General features: G+C 46.4%; 1 protein-coding gene across 3 annotated transcripts; it reads right to left on the bottom strand.

Moving 5' to 3' along the window:
• Positions 1 to 1,537: 1,537 nt before the first annotated feature.
• LOC144934717 (TNF receptor-associated factor 2-like) lies at positions 1,538 to 21,305 on the bottom strand. Of its 3 annotated transcripts, none has more exons than XM_078860772.1 (12): positions 21,151 to 21,305; positions 19,869 to 20,074; positions 17,095 to 17,173; positions 16,135 to 16,233; positions 13,564 to 13,728; positions 12,850 to 12,927; positions 10,553 to 10,642; positions 7,480 to 7,870; positions 6,720 to 6,877; positions 4,716 to 4,899; positions 4,073 to 4,203; positions 1,538 to 2,261 (listed from the first exon to the last, which is right to left on the bottom strand). In XM_078860772.1, exons 2-12 carry the CDS (start codon positions 20,060 to 20,062, stop codon positions 2,037 to 2,039), a joined length of 1,794 nt encoding a protein of 597 aa, XP_078716898.1. In that variant the 5' UTR covers positions 20,063 to 20,074; positions 21,151 to 21,305; the 3' UTR covers positions 1,538 to 2,036. The 3 variants fall into 3 exon arrangements, with proteins under 3 accessions (XP_078716898.1, XP_078716900.1, XP_078716901.1); XM_078860774.1 differs by having other exon boundaries at positions 10,565 to 10,642; XM_078860775.1 differs by lacking the exon at positions 4,716 to 4,899 and having other exon boundaries at positions 2,142 to 2,261.
• Between the last annotated feature and the right edge of the window lie 1,168 nt (positions 21,306 to 22,473).

Raw genomic sequence — 22,473 nt, 5'->3', positions numbered from 1 at the left:
GAACTTTGCATTTGTAACTGTAAACCGCTGGTAGTCTTTCAGAGGCAAGTGAATGAAATGTAGAGATACAATGTCAGTACGGCAATTCATTGCTACAAATTTTTGGATTACTGCAAAAGTAACGTTTAGCAATATTGGATGTCAATTTTAATATACTCATAAGCGCACAACTTGATCTTTGATGAACGCTGCACTTTCCGTCGTTTTCCTGCAGGGGGCGCTGCAAACCCACGCGTACCACCACCACACGAACGAAGCGCGTGTTTCACTCACAAAGGCTGGCGCTAAACAAAATAAACGACGGCGGTATGAATATGCGCGTACCTGCGATTAAGAAGCAGCGGCAGATATTAATATGCACGCATACCCCCCCCCCCCCCCGGGTGGTTAAGCATTAATCCGCTGTGCAAACAAAGGCCAATGCTAAAGGAAGCACGTGTAAGCATTGTGTGCGTGTGCTCAGGGTGGGGGCCGGGAGGGGATCGCGGCGTTTGCAGAGTTGCTCCCGCGGTCGTGGCGACAGTCATCGCCACGGGGGAGACAAAGGTGGTGATGGCCACCCCCACCCCCTCGTGTGCCTTGCCGGCCTTCATCGGTGCACCTCGCTAACAGCACTTGCCCCAAAAGTCTGTTGAGGCTATACGGGGGGGGGGGGGGGGAATTACAGATGTGTGGACACCCCAGTAACAGCTTCACCAACATGGGGGGGGGGCTTTTTTCTCTTGTCTGATTATACCTATCACATCTTAACACAATTGAAATTTCTCCAGTCATTTAAATACATCTCAATCCATTCTAGTCTAAATTGCTTAACCTCCCAGTGAATACATTTCTTTCTGTATATCTTTTATGTATCCCAACCTATCTGAATACATCTATAATTTATCTTATCCAGTCAATATATCAATGCATCTCATCCCGTCTGAAGAATATGTTCACCATCTCACTATTTTCGATCTCATCTAGAAATACTGACACTACGTCTCCTGCATATTTAATTTAATGTATTACTGTATACACGTGTATTACTGTATACAGTCATTGCATGCTAAACATCAAATGGCAGCAGAATACCAATTCAGCCATTTCACTTTATATGAAGCTGGCTGCATCTTCATATATGGCCAACAGAAAGTGAAGAGTTTTGGGTACGGTTTGGGATAACCCAACATGCAATTAGTTTTATGGTATTAAACCAGTAACGAAATCATTTTTTTGGTTATCATTCCAGAGCAAAACTTTTTCACATTTAGGTTACTGAAAATAAACTATTAAACCTGTTAACCAGATCCAGTTTTTGTTTCTGCAGGGACTCCTCTACTTCAAAATGAGTTACGTTCCAGATATCTGTTCCTAAGTCCAACTTTACTCCTGTCGATTCCAAACATGTTGTACATGTACACTAAACACATGCTTTAAAAGTTGCATAATCTGTTGATGAAGATTCCACTGATTCTTCATGTTTTGCAGATGTAGATGCCACCACCGCCATCTATTGCGCGGCGGTTTAACTTATAATTCTCGGTCTCTTCAAAGTTCGTAAGTCGAATGTACGCAAGAAGGTGTGCCTGTACTTGGCACACGATTTCTTAACGCGATGGCATTGCTATAGCGTGAAGAGAGATTTAAAATAGCATCGTTAATTCTAAAAATAAAATCCTTACACCTTACCAAGCCCCCGTCTAGGGATGAAAGACTACCCAAAGCACGCAATCCCTAGACACGCAAGCCTTACTTGTATGCTCATGTGCCCAAAGTTGACTTGATTTGGGTTCAATAAAAAAACATTAAAAAGGAAATCCTGTGTCAAACATTTAATCTTTGAGCAGCATTTTACGTGGTATCTGGTGACGTCTGTGCGGATCCAGCAATGTCACAGCTGCACACGGTCCCCGTCGGAACAAACGATGACACGGCTCGCCTGAGCAAAACCGACCATGCTCAAAGATGAATCATTTTACAACTGTAACCTACTTTGCATATTCATCACATGCGGCGATGGCAACTGCACTTTGGCAAGTTGGGGTCCGGGTATTTTAAGTGTCTTCAACCTCTGCCTTTAAAAACAAACATTCTTCACCATTGCTGGTGACGTAATCCCGCATCTTGGAAAACTGAAGGAACCCGACTTCCCCGAAGGGTGGATTCCACCCCCCTGAGGGGCGCACAAAAGACGGATTTGATGGCTGAGTCCATGGCTTTATGTTCAACGATACTTTTTTGCTTCTTCTCTGAGCTGGGTTTTGTATGGAGATGGTTGTCTGAAACATAAGAGTCAAACAATAGCATTCATCAAATCTTTACTGTAAAATAATCTTGAGTGTAAAAAAAGAAAAACCCCAACAATGTAATTTTGGCTAAACATCTCAATGCCATAATGACTAAATTGGGGTCACACAATGCAACGAGCGAATGCCAATTGTTGATGCCGGCTCAACACCTGGCTGTCTTCCTGCTTGTCTGTGGTTCCTCATACGTCTCATTCTCTTTGCATATTTCAAGTTTACACTATGTGAAACAAACGTGGCAGGACCCTTCTAAAAACGAGTCCTGAGTTCTAGATTTGAAGCTTTCGTGACTGCAAGGAATCATCTTCTTAGGTTTTTTCGGTAAAGTCACGTAGAAAGTAAAATAAAATAAAAACAAAAATCACGACGTTTCGGAGGCAACACAAGTCTCCGTCATCAGTTGGGACCGTCACAGCCAGATTAGCTGTATCAAGTGAGGCAATGATTCAAGATGTAATCCCTTAAAAGCGAGTTGAGGGGGGAGGGAGAGGGGAGCTCATCAGACTATGGTAGCCAATGAAAGGAACGTATCGGGAGGGAGGGGGGGGGCGGGCGGGGGGCGAGGCCAAAGGGTGGGCGACGGACGTGGAAGCGCTTGTGCTACCATAGTCTGATGAGCTCCCCCTAAGTTTGTACCCATCATCATTTTCGTTCTTTTGTCTATCATGTGTATTTGACCTCCCCCTCCTCCTCTCTGCCCATTGTGTTGGCGGGTGCAGTGGCTGGCCGCTTGCGCACAATCGCTCCATTGTGTTGGCGTGTGCAGTAATTGGCCGCTTGGGCACAAGCGCTTCCACGTCCATCGCCCACCCTTTTGGCCTCGCCCCCCCTCCCTCCCGATACGTTCCTTTCATTGGCTACCATAGTCTGATGAGCTCCCCCCTCCCTCTCCCTCCCCCCTCAACTCGCTTTTAAGGGATTACATCTTGAATCATTGCCTCACTTGATACAGCTAATCTGGCTGTGACGGTCCCACCTGATGACGGAGACTTGTGTTGCCTCCGAAACGTCGTGATTTTTGTTTTTATTTTATTTTACTTTCTACGTGACTTTACCGAAAAAACCTAAGAAGACGAGTCCTGAGACTGTGAGACTGAGACTTTCCTGGGAAAACATGCATAATCATAATAACAAACTGATATCATTAGCTGGCTAACAAACAAATCACGAGCGTTTACATACTGGACTCCCCATGTAACAAAGACATGCACAGCTGTCGGAGGATTACTGTGTGACCAACACCGTGTTTCCATGATCACTGAACAGCCGAGGCCTGCGAGCTCCACCCAGACGACGCAGCTCCCTTGGTGAAGTGCGAGTTGGGCCACTCTCAGAAGCAGCCATCGCATCACGATGTCCATGTGCACCATTTACCGAGTCATGGGAAGTCAGTTTCAGGACCTTGTTTTAGTTTCTAATGAAATGGCAATAGAAATACACATTGGAATCGGTATGACCCATGCTGGAGTCCAAGCTGGGCTGAGCCAAGTCTCCACCAGTGCCATGGCCTTGCCTAGTTTCACTTCCCACGATTCCTGCACACCCAACCCTACCTATCCTGTAGCCTTGTGTCCGAGTCTTAATTGGTCTAAAATCTAGGCAAGTATGGAGATAGTGGATGTTTAAATTACTTAGTATATGTTAGGTTCATTTGGTGGGCCAGCTTTCAAAGGTATCAACCTCACGGTATATAACAGCTGGAGATGTGAAATATTGGGAGCATCTCCACTTGTGTCAGTGCTACACTCATGGAACTCATGTTGGGTTGGGTGTGCCAGGGTTACCTTCAGCTGGTATGGCCAGGCTAATGTTGCATCATAAGGTCCAGGGCCCAGCATGGCATACGCAGACACGTGCTCACCGCTACGACAGAGCCTCAGTCGTAACCTGTAGCCATATCGTGTGGTGAAGAAAGCTACACAGGGGATGGTGGTTGGAGAATGCAAGTTGATTTTCAGAAATGAACAGCAAACAGGTCGGCTAAATAATAAAATAATTACATGCAGCCTCCCGAGCTCCTTGTAGCTCCACGTGGCCCGGTCTCTCTCCATCTTTCTTGGTTTATTTCACTCCATTTTGTGTTAATTGTTTTTGTATCTCTCAAAAGAGCACCAATACAGCTCAACTGTGGGTGCCATGCAGCACACGCACCACCATATCAATTATTTTATCAATCCCATTTCAAACTGATCCCAAGCGAGATTTGAACGCCCCCAGTGTAAACCGCTATGTCAAAAACTCATCATTGTTATTTGAAAAATGACCCGCAAATTATTCAATGTCATTGCACGTAGCAAACATCGGCCCCCCACTGCGGAAAGTTGGCAGTACTCTCATGAAAGTGTTACACTAGACAAGTGTAATAATGATAAATAATTACATGCTCAGTTATAATTTAAATACTGTAACGTTAACAGCAGCACTAACCTGGGGAGTCTATTTGTGGAGGGTGTTCAGCACCGCTCCCTGCCTCCCTAAGTCTGTTGATCACGTGTTTAATTTTCCACAAAAACATGCCATTGTAGGCAGTGTTCTCCAATTCAGCCAGTCTACGTGTTAATCCCAAGAGACTCCGTTCTGTCTCTTGGTCACTGTGCTCTACACGGGCCATCTGAAAGGAAGGGCAGAACGACACATGGGCAGGGAGAAGAGTGACGAACAAAGTATATGTGAAGAACAAAAGAACATAGATACAATTCCAAGGTCTACACACACAACTTAGGGCTGTGATACGGCCCAGCGGTAGCACCTTTACCGCTTGTAATTGGTCATTACTACAGGCGTATTAACCATAAAGTTTTCGCTGTCTGTTTCACAGTGGACGTTTGACAATCCCTTGATGTAATTTGCCTCTGGCACACAAGGACTTATTTTTTTATTACGTCACGAGATAATTCATGTCCAATGTGAAGCAGACAGCGCAGATAATTTTATGGTTAACACGCCCGCAGTAATAACTCAGGCCTACTGGATTTAAATTGCGAACCTCTACAATAAGCATCGAACGCGGTATTGCTGGGCGATACATTATGTATGTTGAACTCCTTTCGCACTGTACGTAGCCAACCGTGCTAATCGGAGGTGTGGGCGAAGTACAACAAACTAAACACAAAAAGCAGTTCTAAAGAAATTAGTTTTCAATATAGATTTAAAAGTGAGCTCCAGTGGCTTCCTAATATCGAAATAGCTTCCCAGACGGCCGCAGTCTTCAATGTGTGTACGGTTAGTTAATATTGAACTGTGTTTTATACCTTAATATGTAACTTATTTTATTCACGTCTATCTTAGCACCGCATGTAAAACTGTGAGCTTAGGCGTAAGCATCGATTTACCTGCACGCATCATCGTAACAATGCGTGCCGTGTCACCAATGCGCACATGTGCATTGGTAGCCATTTGTGATCTCATCGGCGGATCTGAGTGGGGAGCAATGGGGGCGATGCCACCACCCCTCACCTTCTCGAAACCCTGAAAATTGGTACCTTAGTGATGTTTACCAGAGAGAACACGCTCAATGTTTAACATGTGGGCTTTCGCAACCGATGTTATGTCTCAAAATAGAGGTTTTTTAGGTTAGATCGCGTAAATATATAAATGTGTCATTAAAACACCACCCGACACAGCCAACTAGTAAGGGTTGTCACGTGAACTGAACGTGCCAATTCGTCACTAGTACAGCACACCGGTGTGTTGGAGAGCCAAGTCTCAACATTTACAATCTCAGTACGACGTTTCAGCAGTAATTACAGCTAGCTTAATCTATTATGGATATTGGTCGCGAAAGCCGACGTGTTAAACTTATGTGTTATGACTCATTATTGTTTTTTTGGGTCAGATCGCCACGTGATTAAAATGCCAATGTGTGTTGTACACCCTCTTCCACCCAACGCAGGCAAATAAATGAAGTCGTCACATGAACGCGCACATTTGATTATTTATTCAGCATGATGGTGTGATGTTAAGCAAGCCGTCACATTTAAACAAACTTCAAACCAAATTGTGTAATATTGTGGACCGCTCTCCAAAGTTAGTGGTGTGCTGAAGAGTGATACAAATTGGTGCGTTTGTTCACGTGACAACTTACATTTTTCGGCTGTGTCGGGTGAAGGAGGGTTTTACATTTCCATTTTACTCGTGTGGCGATCCGGCCAAAATTAATAATCCATGTCATTTATTAATTTAGTAGGGCCCCTATTTAAAAAGCCTGAAATCTCAGGACCCCCCCCTCCTGCCACCCCCTCTTTCCTGTTGGGAAGTTTATAAATCTGTCCTTCCGCACCTCCGATTAACACGGTTGGCTACGTATGATGCGAAAGAGGTTCAACGCACATACGTACATCTGCCGCCGGTGCATCTACACGTCACCGTGTGTGGGTTTGTTTACAGGTGGCCATAGCAGAGACTGTGTGCTGTGGTTCTTGCGCTCGCCACCTTGTTCTGCAGGCGAGCGGTCCCGTCTCGGTCGATGTTCCCCTGCCGCGTGGAGGCCTCCGACACGCGAACGTCTCTCTCCACACGCTTTGCGACTTCCTCCATTCGCCTGTCCATCGCGGCCAGCTGAGCCTCGGCGGCCACAAGGCGAGCTGAGACTGACGGGCACCAACACACATCATTGGGGGTTTCAATATGATGAGATTTTTATATGTATAAAAAAAATATATATATAAAAGAGCCACCCTCCTTTGCGTCAGGGCATCTCGAAGCTCTTTACAGGTGATAAGCAACTTGCACCGCATCTAATCTCAACACATTTGAAAGGGAACCCTCAGTGGCAGCTGTCTCTGGGTGGCACAAGGTGACTGCACATAGCTTGAAAATGGGCATGAGTTGGCCAGGAAGGGTCGATGATTGCCGCTATGTGTCATCCCATTTTATCAATTTGTGGGATTCCTTTTTATAGATTTGGCAAGTTTAGACTATAACACTGGCACACAATGGCCTTTCGTTTCGAATATCATGAGATCCTTTACGTCCATTGAGAACCAGAGGGTATGTATTACATTTATGATGAATACACCCATCAATCCTTTCTTCAACTCACTCTCTTAAACTGGCTCCCTCCTTCAACTCCCTTCCTGTCAATTCAAACCATGAATCTGTGCAACAAGTGGCAGACGCATGACCGTTGGACCGTGTCACCATTCCTGGGTTACACCGTAAAAACAGCTGCTTGTTATGTCATAATGCTTACCTCCTCTCTCAAACCCCTCTCCACCTCTCACGGTGCGCACATTCCGGACAGATAGTAATGATGATGGCGACAAGAATAAGGATGCGTTGGACTCGTTCTTCAAGGCTTCTGCTCTTGCTTCTAAACTTTGCAGCTGTTTCAACAATTCGTCTGCTGCCAAACGACTGGTGTGCGACCATGCGTGCGGTGCCTGCATTTGCTGTTGCGCGTGGTTTCTCGTCTTTGAGAGGCAACATTGCGTTTCGTCGAGAGTCGGTTTATGTGGATGCTTGATGTTGTCCGCGTGTCCCTTGATAAGCTGCTCGAATGTTTTTTTGAAGGCGTCGTAGACTATGGCGAGGTGAACTTCCACCGAGTTTTTCTCGTGATCGTGCAAACTCTCTCCGTGGCCCTGCAAAACACGAACACAACATTCAAATCTGTGTGCTGATTATGAAACCAGACGCAGAATAACATTCAGTTAATTGCATTGGCCATAGACACTTTAGCTCACACTATTATTTTACATAAGAAATCCATGGATTACCCTTTTACCAACTGCATATTCACATGCTGCAAAACCGTACACTTGTGCAAAGGAACAAATGTAACCTTCCCCAAAATTTCGATAAAAATTATACAGCTCAAAATAAATTCTACATTACAATTACATCAACTAAAACGCACGTCAAGATGCCATTCCAGTCAACACTCCTCTCCTGCCACCAGCTCCCAGTACAACCTCAGATCAAGTTAAGATCACACTCACCATCTGCAGGACCCTCCACCCACTCTCCCCTGCCTACCTCTCCCCTCTGATCTCACTCGACTCTCCTCCCACCCTCTCCTACCTCTCCCCTCTCATCTCTCATCTCACCCGCCCCCCACCGCCATCCGTGCTGTTGACTCCCTGCCTCTGTTCAAGTCCAGACTCAAGACCTTGCTTTTTTCCTTTGCCTATGTCTTCTCTCTCGCTATAAAATTCCCATTGTTCTTTAGGTTGTAATTATTTGTGGATGCTACATACATCCAAATTGTGTGTAATAGAGTTCGTAATTGCTGAAAACTGGTCTCCATCACTCATCTGCACTTAAATTTCGATTTAAAGCTTTCGTGACTGCAGGGATTCATCTTCTTGGTTCTTTCGGTAAAGTCACATAGAAGGGAAATAATAAAATAATAAAAATAAAACATATATAGTACGGGGTAGACCCGTGTGATGTAAGAGGAAAAGGTTTAGCTGGAGGCATATTATATTTTTTGCGACATAAAATTGTAATGTATGACTTACTGTTAGTAGCTCAGCTTATTGGAGAGTATATTTAGTATATTGATGATACTGATGTAGTTTATATTTTAGTTTCTTACGTGGTGGTTTAACTGCTGCAGCTCCATACTATTAACATTCCTTCCCTTTATTAATGCTAACCCTACTCCCTCCCTTTGATGCTGCTAATCCTGCATAATGCATGGGCATAATATGACTTTGAAAACCCCCCGCCCACCTCCTACGCATTTCACAAGTAGTGACTAATCCCATATCTGCATTTCCCATAAATATGCTAAATTTCTCTTGATATGCAAATTCCTTTATCAAGGCGCTCTTCCCCCTCCAACCCAGCTTAAATATACGCTTCCAAGCCTGGTGGTGTTCATTCAGACACTGTCTTTCCGACAGACCTGTTCTTCACCTGAGGACGGCTGCTTGCGTTGTGGCCGAAACGTCGTGAGAATGATTTTATTGTTAACTTTTTATTATTTCCCTTCTACGTGACTTTACTGAAAGAACCAAGAAGATAATCTGCACTTATTTTGCTCGCCCTGTATTTCCCTCGTATATATAACATTGATGATCTGTAACTTGCTTTTATTATGACCATCACAGTTGATAGACTGAATCAAAACTAGCACCACACCTAGTCACCTTTGGCCATCGTGACAAATAAAGAATTTGAGACCAGGATCACACCTCTGTGTCCCAAGCATTGTTTCTAAGCCCGATAATAAGAATTATTTGTTTTTGATAGAGTGCCCTTCATGTCGGGGCCTCTCAAGAGTGCTTTACATGTGTAGTGACTGTGTATGTGACTGTGTGGTGCCGGGCTTACGAAGGCACGGCGGATGTGTTGGCAATATGTGTAGCCCGCTTACTGGGTGTAGTACCAGCCCTAGCGGGGCTTGGGTGAGCACTGGTCAGCGCGGAGGCACCACGTACAGTGTGCGGTGCGGGCTCCCGGTGAGGGAGCGAGAGGGAGTGTCAGCCAGCCAGGGTTACGTTGGGGCATGATAAGCTGGTTGACCTGCCGACACGTGACCGGATGATATTGGAGAGGGGCCACCGGTGGACGGGGGCCGCTGGGCGGTCACTTTGAATAAAAGAGCTCTCGGGAACCTTCGGGGAAAAAGCTCGAGAGAGCTAGAAGGTGGGCGGGGCGAGGTGCGGAGCCAGCACCAGCCCGGGCGGATATAATGGGGGCCCCATGAGGGGCTCGGGGTTCTTCATGTTGCTGGTGAAGAAGATCCAAATCGGGTAAAAGAAGCCTCTAGCCACGCGGTCCGGGACCCAGCTCGTGGTCCGGGCCGGGATAGCGAACTGTGTCTAGTTCTGCCATAGCGTGTCTAGATAGACATTCAACACGCAAGCATAGGTTATGTTATGTTGAAGTTACTGGAATAAATAGTGTTGCTCCAAAGACAACGTCTGTGACTCAGTTGGACTCACTACACATGCGATTATCAACTTACATCAATCACACCTCATCTCAAACATTCGAAAGGGCAGCTGTTCCTGTGGACACAAGGTGACTCAGGATCTGGTGTACAATCGGGTATTAGTCTGTCAGTAAAGGGCAAGGTTAATCTGTAATCCCAGATGAGTAATTTAAGGGTAACTTTTGGAAGTTGTATACATTTGGACCAAGATGCCGATACAATACTCAAATAGAACAGCATCAAGGCACCTTTGACATTCACTGTGAAGCAGACGGCGTGTATTCTTATGTTAATAAATCCGCAGTATTAACCAGGGTGGGCTTCGGACTTGAACCACAATGTCATCATGAGCCAGACATCACACAAGCCCAGGGCAACCCACCGCAGCACCCACCCTGTAGAGACAGCCGAGCGGGGAGTACGGGCAGGTGTCGCGATTCTTCAAGCACCTCCGCTCCTCGTGGTGCTGCCACTGTCCACACCAAACATTGTTATCAAGAACCTCGAACACCCAATAATGGTCATCGCAAGGGTAGACCGTACAAGCGTGTGCACAAGCGTTTAAGGTTCAACTTTCTGGACCATTATTCTGACTAGCTGCATCTTGTCTCGATGCTTGACACAGTCTCAAGTGAATTGTCATACCAAAATGCAAAATTAGGCTGTGAAATTTGCTCTTCGACTCACCGGTGAGCTGAAAGAATAATTGGTGCGTCATTAAACTCATGTACACGTGACTATTTAATTTGTCCGTGATGGGTTGTGGAGGGTTAACGACGCAAAATTTGGATAGATTACATGGCATAACTAAAAAAGTAAATTATGAATTATATTGGCTGTAAAAACATAAATTAAATCAGTAGTTAGGAAAGCACATCACTGTCAAGGGGCCACGTAAGTACCAGTGAGTTATATTTCTTTTTTTAACGTTTAGGTTAATGCAAATACATTTCAGGTGTGTATGGTTCAAGCCTAATGGGACAATCACGTTGGGTCTGATCAGACCGAGTTTGACTTGAACTCATTGGGTCAAGCCTTATAAAAAATTCAAATCCTTGTGGACAAGGACCTCAATGGGTCTGGATTTTAACTCATGGACAGTATCCTTTAATGCAAATGCGGATTTCTTAAAACATAAATCCCATTGTAAGTCAAGCTTGTGCTGAATAGGTTCAGGGGGGGCAGAGGCAGTAGCGGGATAGGTGGCACACTGATGACATGGGAAGGTTATTTGTTCCATACCTAAATTCTAATACACACGTGGGTTTTAACATAAACTAAAATCTAAATTGCCACTCCAGCCACATATCTAGCCTGTAACCATTCGGACAAAACTTAGTGTTCTACCCCTCTTGGTCAATGGAGAGACGCACTATATGATGGCTTAAATGGATTTGGCCAAAAATCACAAGATAGGATCAAGGAGCTAAGCCAAATGTTGGTACCAGATTCTGGTTGTTTTCCCACTTGTGTGTGGTTTTTTACACCTCTGTGCGCATTACATATTCTGCAGCATTTTTTAGATTCAATTTGCATGAATGACGCAATATATTATAATTATATCTATGAGACCTTGTTACCAGTATCCAAAATGATGGAAAATAAGTGTAGGTTTTACCCTTGGTGGCAATAAAAAAGGTGTTAAGATGTTCAAACACCAGATAGATACCTTTGCAAGGCATCAAGTCTGCATTAACCACACATGCTTGTGGCAAAACATGCAAACATGCTCTGATCATATTTTGGATACTGGCATAGATATAACTGCTTGACCCGTGCTATAAGTGTACCGATACTTTGTTTTTGTACTAGTCTCCTTTTGGCGTTCTCTGGTCTAACGCTGGTGAGACAAGGCCATAAAGGCAGTCCCTGGTGTAGGCCAATCATTTCAAAGACAATGCATTTATTATCAGAGCATGTTTGTTTTGCCACATGTGCGATTAATGCGACTTGATGCCTTGCAAAAGGTATCTATTTGGTGTTTGAACATCTTAAAACCTGTTTTATTGCCAGAACATGTAAAACCTATTCTTATTTTTAATAATTTATTATAATTATGTTCGGGTACTACAGATTTCTAACAGTGAAATATGTATTAAAAACATACCATGACTGTTATGTAATGATGCTTGCCATGATTGTCAAATTCAACAATACACCAGACAGGGCCAACCCTGGATTACAGCACTGTGAGATCCTTGACAGGGATTACGGATTGGGCTACTCCTCGAAGCATTCTCTCATCTGAAACTCCTCTACATCACCACAGAAATGTGTGTGTGGATTAATGTGTATGCATGTGTGTGGTGGTACAAGAAGTGAAAAAGCAGTGATTAGCATGCTGTGCTATATACCCGGCGACCCGAGTTCGATTTCTGCTCATGGCCAACATCACCTACAAATATAAATTAGTACCAGGTGCAAGGGATAAACATCAGCAATGGTGGCTGAGTTTGATGCTAGCCAAACCACCCCCTTGTGCCATGTTGGCCTTTATTCTCTCACCAACAGCACTTACCCCGACATCCTGCGAAGACATCATAGAGATCTTTGTATGTGTGGCACCTAGCTTAGCACAGCCGCTATGGTGATGCCGCTTTGTGGCAAATTGCGGCCGTTTTATGTGCATTATATGATCGTCATTCAGTGCAGTCTGCGTTTCAATTTCATTTCACAAACCTTGTCTTCTGGTATTGATTTCTGGCCACACAATTTGCATTCACGAGTCCTTCTGGAACGGCAGTGCAGTTGATGTTTCTGAATAATAACCAATAACAAAAACACAAATAATTAAATACAAGGTCACCTTAACTCCGTCCATTACGCTTGTTTACACAGTAGAGGGCGATGTTGATATGTGTAATCCCAATTGAGTAATTTTTAATTGAGTAACTTTCATCATTGGGATATTTTGCTAATACCAGTCACATTGTGTTTGCTTATTTTAGTTGTGGAAGGAAAACGGAGAACCCAGAGGAAACCCATTCTGAACATAGAAAGAACATACAAACTCCATGCAGAAAGGCACCCCAGTCAGGAATCAAACTCAGGCCCATCTTGCTGTGAGGCACGGGTGTTACCACGGTGCCTCCCAACTGCCCCACAGGCACATTTTCAGTACACACAGAACACCACACACCTCCACCCCCAGTTCGTAGTCATCTGTTTGGAGTCTGAATGTCTCTCCCCGTGGTCGCGTGTATTTTGCCGAGTTTTTGGAAACATGCGTTTTAGAGTATTTGGTTGCTATACATTTCCACACGATAAGTCACTTCGTTGAGCTATCATTTTTGGCCAGGTCACTTCTAAAAAAGAGCTATATAGCTCCGTGGGCCTTATCTGGTAACATAAAAATTAGTTCAATTTATAGTTTAGAATCTGCACAGTGAGCACCTGCAGCTGTCGGTAAGGCAGGAGCTGCGCACACGCGGCGCACGGCACAGGCCGCACAGAACACTCCTGGGCGACGTGACGGTGCAGTTCCGCGCGGGGCAGCAGCAAGGCACAGCCCGCCAGCAGGCACGGCACCAGCACCCAGTCACAGCGCTCCACGTGGGCCTGCAGGAAAAACGCACGGCGTCACTCGCACAGGGGTGCAGAGGTGTGGGTGTGCTGTGTGTATTAGCCTGTACGTGCATGTATACTGGCCTGTGCGTGTGTACTATTCTGTGTGTGTATTGGCCTGTGCGCGTGTATGTGTACTGGCCCTGTGTGTGTGTGCGTCGCCTCAGCCTGAATTGAGTACCTAGTGCGGTTTAAAAACATTGCCACGAGGGAGACAAAGGCGGCCGGGCGTGGTGCTGGCTACCCACCCCCCTTATGTGTCGTTCTGGCCTTCATAGGTGCTCGCTAACAGCACTTTCCTGAACAGTGTGGATTTAAAAGTTATTTAAAAAATATCGTGTTTTGCGAAATAAATAAGTTTGCACAATGGACTTGCAACCCATAGATCATCGTCCTATTCCAACTCTCAGCACAGCAGTTGACACTGGGAATAGTTTATTAACCCCCCAACTCTGTCCATGCAACAAGTATGAATGAGTACACCACTCGATCGGCAGGTTTCACTTGTACGTATGCTTGTGATTGGCACGGTGGGGTAAAGTGTGGGTACACCTACATTTTCGAGGCATCTGATCAACGTGGGATAGGCCACCGACTCGCTTAAGTCTGGCGTTTTGCCAGAAGTGGCAAAGCAATTGCAAGGCTGCACCTTTACCTTTGTAAGGGGATGTCTGAGCCATCCACACGCACTTGCACCGCAGACATGCAATCATTCAACAGCGCAAACACCAATCACACGGGAATGCACTCGACGGGGGTCAAGGGGCGCTGACGTCACGGACTCTGCGTGCGAGGCGGAGATGGAGGGTTTAAATGGGGCTGTTAAGCGCGTGTTCGGGGTTGGTTTTCGGAACAAGTGTGGCTGTGGTTTGAATAATAAATTAGTGCGTAGCCAGTTTCTGACTCCTCTTCACCTTTTTGAATCGCTTCTGAAATTCTCCCACCAGATTTAGAAGCCATGAATCTGGATTCGCCATCAAAACAACGTAAAATAGTTTTGACAATCGTTCATTTAACACTTAGTTCAGGCAACCTCAAGTGACACAAGGTTTGTCGTTATTGCCAAGAGCCAATAATGTCGGCATGAAAAACCAATGAGCGTCGCTGTAAACAAGTGGAACTTTGCATTTGTAACTGTAAACCGCTGGTAGTCTTTCAGAGGCAAGTGAATGAAATGTAGAGATACAATGTCAGTACGGCAATTCATTGCTACAAATTTTTGAATTACTGCAAAAGTAACGTTTAGCAATATTGGATGTCAATTTTAATATACTCATAAGCGCACAACTTGATCTTTGATGAACGCTGCACTTTCCGTCGTTTTCCTGCAGGGGGCGCTGCAAACCCACGCGTACCACCACCACACGAACGAGGCGCGTGTTTCACTCACAAAGGCTGGCGCTAAACAAAATAAACGACGGCGGTATGAATATGCGCGTACCTGCGATTAAGAAGCAGCGGCAGATATGAATATGCACGCATACCCCCCCCCCGGGTGGTTAAGCATTAATCCGCTGTGCAAACAAAGGCCAATGCTAAAGGAAGCACGTGTAAGCATTGTGTGTGTGTGCTCAGGGTGGGGGCCAGGAGGGGATCGCGGCGTTTGCAGAGTTGCTCCCGCGGTCGTGGCGACACAGTCATCGCCACGGGGGAGACAAAGGTGGTGATGGCCACCCCCCACCCCCTCGTGTGCCTTGCCGGCCTTCATCGGTGCACCTCGCTAACAGCACTTGCCCCAAAAGTCTGTTGAGGCTATACGGGGGGGGGGGGGGGAATTACAGATGTGTGGACACCCCAGTAACAGCTTCACCAACATGGGGGGGGGGCTTTTTTCTCTTGTCTGATTATACCTATCACATCTTAACACAATTGAAATTTCTCCAGTCATTTAAATACATCTCAATCCATTCTAGTCTAAATTGCTTAACCTCCCAGTGAATACATTTCTTTCTGTATATCTTTTATGTATCCCAACCTATCTGAATACATCTATAATTTATCTTATCCAGTCAATATATCAATGCATCTCATCCCGTCTGAAGAATATGTTCACCATCTCACTATTTTCGATCTCATCTAGCCTGTGCATGTATACTGGCCTGTGCGTGTGTACTATTCTGTGTGTGTGTATTGGCCTGTGCGCATGTATGAGTACTGGCCCTGTGTGTGTGTGCGCGTCGCCTCAGCCTGAATTGAGTACCTAGTGCGGTTTAAAAACATTGCCACGAGGGAGACAAAGGCGGCCGGGCGTGGTGCTGGCTACCCACCCCCCTTATGTGCCGTTCTGGCCTTCATAGGTGCTCGCTAACAGCACTTTCCTGAACAGTCTGTTAAGGCCATACTCGAGGATCTGTCTTTGTTTGTGTAAAGTTGCGTGTGTAATGTGTGCATGTTCCTTACATCATATTCCAGGAGCAGGCCTCTCCATTCACAGCCCTCACTCACACATCTGACCGGCAATACGCCCATCTCTCTACGCAGAGCCGCATCTGGAAAAAACTGAGTTGGGAAGTAAACCAAAAAATTAGAATTCATTAAAGTACATTGCAAGACTAAATTATCAGCTTAAAATATCAAGTGAGCTGGTTGTGGTGGGTGCACACCTGTAATCTGCATAGGCAGCGCTACTAGACAAACAACAGCATTCGCACTCTATGAAGCAGCGTGCCACTTATTGTCATAACAATTAACTTTTTTTTTACTTCCAACAAAGGTCATACATAGGTCATATAGGGTGGGCAGGTTGGCGGAGTGGTAACACTTGTGCCTCAATTCAAGGGTCTAGGTTTATAACCCCAACTGGGTTGCATTTCTGTGTTGAGTTTGTATGTTCTCCCCCTGTTCTGTATGGGTTCTCCGGTTTCCTCTCATAGCTAGAATAAACCATACAATGTAAGTGGCATTGGCCAAACATCCCCATGCTGAAAATGTATCTACAATTGACTCAATTGGGACTACATACAACATTGTACCCTACTATAAAAAATTTGGCAGGACCCTCCTGAACAAGTCCTGACACTCATTGAGTCAATTTGGATAATTCAAAGTGCTCGCTAAGAGACATCACCTTCCTGTTTCTTTTCACCAGATTCACTACTACTTAATTTTCTATGCTGGTCAGTGTGTGTTGGTGAAGGTAGGAAGAGCGCAGAACAATGCATTTATTACGCCTGCTCTTTGTGCGTGTCAGTCAATCATCCAAGCATTACCCAGGCTCTAACCATGCTTAGTTTCCTAGATCTGATAAGACTGGGTGCATGCAGGGTTATCTGATCGTTGGCAAATGGCGACAATGAGGGGTTTTGTTGCATGAGAGTGATGGGCGTGAGGCACATTTGTCAAAGACACAGAGTCACCCACGCTATTTAGTGACAGAACACTCTCCGTGGTCACTGCGTTCTCATCTTGGCAAAGTGGGCACAGCGGGTTTACGTTTTGCCTGTAGAGATGCACACAAAACACAATCAAACGGGTATATGTGTACTAGTACACTTTAGAACGATACTGTCTTTTTAACATGTAGGCATTCGCAACCAATATTATCCAGAGATAGAGGTGTTTTTTGGTTTAGATCATGTAAAAAATTCGATATCCATTGTAATTTATGCAAATACATTAACCCCCCTTCTGGGTTTTGCACCTGATTGGGTCACAAGTGACGGCATCACATGTATCTCTCTATTTTAGACTGAAACAAAAGGATGTCTCCACAACTCTGGCTGTTGCCTGATGAGGGTGGTAGTTATGACCGGCGAAACATCGTATAGTCATACCTCGGTATACGACCGATTTGGAATACGTCAAATTTGGTATACGTCGTGTTTTGACGATAAAAAATGTCTTGGGATACGACGTCTTGCTTGGGATACGACGCGCTTGCTAGAACTTGTATGGGTCGGGATGAGTCACCGCGTACCCGTGTATACCCCGTTCACGACTAAAACAAAGCGCCGCTCCTCAGTCTGCCTGTAGATCTCGTTCAGTGCACAACCCTTGCTATAACTCTCTGTGAATTTTCACTTGTTTTTTGTCATTTTTACTCCTCTCAGCAAGGTAAAGTGACGTAATAAAAAAAAAAAGTCAATTTATTTATGCATTTATTTTCATTTATGTATGTATTTTAGTAATAAGTCGTGTCTAAATAATTTTATACAACCCCATTAATGTATAATATGCCATATAAAATATCATTTTTTATACTCTGGAACGGATTATTTCCTTTCCCTTTATTTGTCATGGGAAAAATTTGTTTGGTATACGTCATTTTCGGTATAAGTCCTACCTTCTGGAACGAATTAACGACGTATACCGAGGTACCACTGGACTTGAATTGTAAATGTTGTGGGTTTATTCTCCAACACACCGGTGTGCTGAACTAATAACGAATTGGCATGTTTTGTTTACGTGACAAACCTTACTAATTGGCTGTGTCGAGTGGTGGCGGGTTTAACGACAGATTCATATTTACACGATCTAACCCAAAAAAAACTCTATTTTGAATACTGTCTTTCAAATGAAATAATTTACACATTTCGCATTTGTGCCATTCTTATAGTGCTTCACAATCAGTCTGCAGTAGTTTCAGAGCGGGAGGCAGTGTTGCTCTGTGTAATCCCACTTGAGTGATTTTCCAGGTATTTTTTTTAATTCATGAAATTTGGATCGTGACTGACACACAATGGCCTACTTGTTTCAAATTACGTCACATGATCTTTAACATCCACTGTGCAGCAGAGTGCACATATATTATGGCGAGTACACCCCCAGTAATAACTAAGACGGCCTCCACATTAGAACTGCGAGCCTCTGCAACAAGCAGCGTACACGCTACGCTGGGCCATGTCGCTGCCCTACTCTGTCAAATAGGTTTTATAAGTCAAGGTAAGCAACGTGATTACTAATGGATAGGAATAAAATGCGACTTTTGGAAATGTGTTTACAGTCCTCAAGACAGGTATACGCATACATAGAATCCACTGACTCAAAACAACCCACACTAAATCCCATGCAGGTCTTTTTAATGTTTGAGTCCTTTCTCAATAGACCGCTGGATGATGGCCACCCCAAGTTGTGCTGGTTGTGGGATTGTTTTACCATACCTCCCCAGTCTGATAGTGCGAGTTGTTGAAGGGGTAGGTGCCCAGGGCTAGTTATCACTTGCTATAAATGTTGACTGTGAACAGGAATCGAATCTAAGGCTAAAATAGTGCAAATATTCATATTGGTTTAAAAGATAATTTACGTGAATTTGAGGGGGCACTGCTGTGGCGAGATGTTAAATACCTCACACGGTATACGGGAGGTCGTGGGTTCGATCCCAACCCTGACGCCTACTGTATATTTGGAGATTTTTCACTGGGTCCTCCGGTTTTTTGCTCCACATTAAGAAACATACGCATAGAGTATTTGGCTGCTATACATTTTCAAATGATAAGCCACTGAGCTATCATTCGTGACAGCCAGGTCGCTTATGAAAAAGAGCTACTGTATATAGCTCAGTGGGCCTTATCTGGTAATATAAAAAGTAGTTGTGTGCCTGCGACCAAAATCCAGCGTGCTAACCCACCTGTTTGTACCACATTTTACATTTCACCGAGTTGCCAAGGTTGTGGATAAGGAAAAGACCCCCGTATAGCCTTAACAGACTGTTGGGGCAAGTGCTGTTAGCGAGCACCTATGAAGGCTGGAATGGCACATGAGGGGGTGAGTTGCTAGCACCACGCCCGACTGCCTTTGTCTCCCCAGTGGCGATGTTTACACACTGCACCAGATACTCATTTGAGGCCGTAACGACCTAGGTGGAGGCCCTGGACCGGTTCCAAAAATAGCCGCTGGTGTTGGCCGTGAGCGGAAATCGAACTCGAGTCGCCGCTACACTACTGCTCCCCACAGTAGCATACAGACGCACACCAGTATTGATATACCCTTAGCAGTGCCTACCTTATTACAGACCAATTCAGACCTTGTTGGTCACAACGTGTCTCAACTTTCATCGTACAAAGTCCCATCACCAATAGACAAAAACATGTTCCTGTATTGAAACGGCTACACGCCGTATGGACCTCAAAACTATATTTCCCTGTACAAGAATACGGGGTAAACCGTGTGGATTGAGACGCATCGATGTTACTGACGTGATCAAGCGAGCTATGCAGGGCCTGCAGAAGCGGTGTCCGCAGTGGGTCTGCACGGCGTCGCGGAGGAGGCCCTCGCAGGAGCCGCACGCGAACCGCGCGGCCGCTCCAGGCGCCCCCCCGCCGGGGCGAGCGAGCAGGGCGCGGGGGTAGCCGCACATCGCTCGCTCGCCTGGGCTCCTGCCCTCGGCCATGCCGTGCGCATCCTAGAATGGGGAGGGGGAAAAAAACACGTGAAAGGGTGAAACGTCGTCGTCGACGTCCTTCTACACCGGTTGTTGTTCACCAGAGGTGCGCGTCACCCTGGGAAGTGCTTCTTGCAAACTGTTACAGATAATAGGATTGCTATTTTTGACTTCACAAAACACCACGTGTGTGGTTTTTAATGTACATTGAATAAACAAACTATTTAGACCGCATTCGTGCCTCTCACCAACAGAGCTGGCTGACTGAATCAGCAGATTGCTGGCACGGGTTTACTGATGCTGGAGAGTCCCCAAACATGTTGGGGGATCCACCCTTCTACATCGGAACATTCGCCACAGCTCAAGGTAAAAGTGCACCAATCCGCATGACATCAAATATTGACACCTCCAATGAGCACGGGTGGCTACGTACGGTGCGAAAGAAGTTCAACAGAAAGACAAAGATCCCCCGTGTAGCCTGTGACAGGCTATTTGGGGCAAGTACTGTTAGCGAGCAGCACCTGTGAAGGCCGGCATGGCACACGAGGGGGTGGGTGGCCGGCATCACGCCGGGCCGCCTTTGTCTCCCCAGTGGCGATGTTTACTACACACCGCATCAGGTACTCATTTGAGGCTGAGTCGACCAGGGGAAGAGGCCCACGACCGGTTCGGATAATCGTCACTGGTGTTGGCCGTGAGCGGGAATCGTCGGGTTCGTAGCGCAACGCGCTGCTGCTCCACCACCGCTCCCCGTTCAACAAAGACACAGAGACACTCATAGACGATCAATACGTTAATTAGAGCGAATTTTGGACAGCAGTGGCCCTCCACGGCCGCGCATGGGACTCGCAATTCCAGACGACGTCGCCGGCTCCATCTCCCGGCGCGGCAGCTGAGACCACCCCAACACCACCCCCCCAACACCACTACCACCCTCCCCACCATCACCCCCCCCCGAAACCACCACCACCCCCAAACCCCCCCTCCACCCCCACCCTCCCCACCACCCCCACTCCCACCACCACACAGCGGATAGAGGTGGCAGGACGCGTGCGGTCTGCCACGTATACTCGCGTGTCCATCGGCGTATTCGTTACCGAGTATCCACTGGTGAACCGTCCCAGATTCCCTCAACCCCGCGCCGCTGTCGGAGCCGGTAACATGTTCTCTAAACGGTTACCGGTTTCTTCCAAACAGTTACCGGTTTTCGCGGCAGGTTTTTTATTATCTCGGACCCCCGACAGGAGCGCTCGGGCACGGACCCCGGAAGCGGAAGCCGCGAGGCGCCCACGTGGCCCGGCAGGAGTTGCAGCAGCGGAGGGTCGCGGTCTCTCCACTGCTGGATGGAGTCCGCCTCCCACACGTCTCGCGGCCTCCTGGCAGCTGCGTCCATGGCTGAGCTTCACCTCCGTTTCCCAACATTTGGCTGCCGCTTCGTCGCTGCGTCTCGGTCACCGTCCGAGGCGTGAGGCGACCTCTGCGCTCCCACTCGAATCCACGACTCCCTCGTTCGCTTTGCCTGGCTCGGCACGGCTCCAGGCGTCCGTCTCTCTCTACAGCAAGGTTCTTCGTTGCAAGGCCCGCGGGCCACTGGCGGCCCCTGGTGGCCTTTAGTGGGGCCCCCGACAATATTCAGCACGTGAAAAACACCTCCCCATCATCATCATCCTGCTGCTGCTGTCAAACCCCAACAATGGTTTCAAATGTGGTGGTGAAAGTGGCCGCCCTCAGAGCATGAGTGAAGAACACCGCTCTCGACTGCGCATTTCTCAGCAGTGCTGGGACCATTGGTCGATTCTTCGACTACAGATTGCAATCAAAGTTTTAAATTTTTTTACGGTCGATTGCTCGGGGCCCCTCGAAGATGAATAATGTTCGTCACCATTTAAGTATTTTCTTAGGCCCATGGTTGGCGACGTCACCAATCCCCGCCCAGCACCTCCCGTCCAGCGGCACGCGGGAACTGCGAATGTGCGCAGGGCCTAAGTGCATTCGCATCCCGGAATTATTTACAAGACGAGACAAAAGCGAGGGTCGAGGGGACCCGGGGCAGCAACCCTTACTAATTGGCTGTATCGGGTGGTGGCGGGTTTAACGACACGTTTACGCGATCTAAACAAAAAAAACTATTATAACATGGTGCGACAGAAAAGTTACCATTTTATGGGATTTACTTAAAGTTACCATAGTATTGAGTTAAAAGCAGTTCCCATGGTATGATTAACTCGGTCAAGGGGCGAGTGTATTCGAGTGTGAAGTGTGCACGCTCGCCTCGTGAACACTGCTGCCGCAAGCGGCGTGGTCAGCGCGAGGAGCGAGTGAAACGGGAACAGACAACCGGGTGAACGTGTGACTCGTGAACACTGGTGCCGCAAGCGAGAACAGACAACCGGGTGAACGTGTGACTCGTGAACACTGGT

Source organism: Lampetra fluviatilis, chromosome 11, assembly GCF_964198595.1.
Source record: "Lampetra fluviatilis chromosome 11, kcLamFluv1.1, whole genome shotgun sequence".
In the NCBI taxonomy this organism is placed as follows: domain Eukaryota; kingdom Metazoa; phylum Chordata; class Hyperoartia; order Petromyzontiformes; family Petromyzontidae; genus Lampetra; species Lampetra fluviatilis.
The sequence above is the reverse complement of the archived record's forward strand: the minus strand, read 5'-3'. Positions and strand labels throughout refer to the sequence as shown.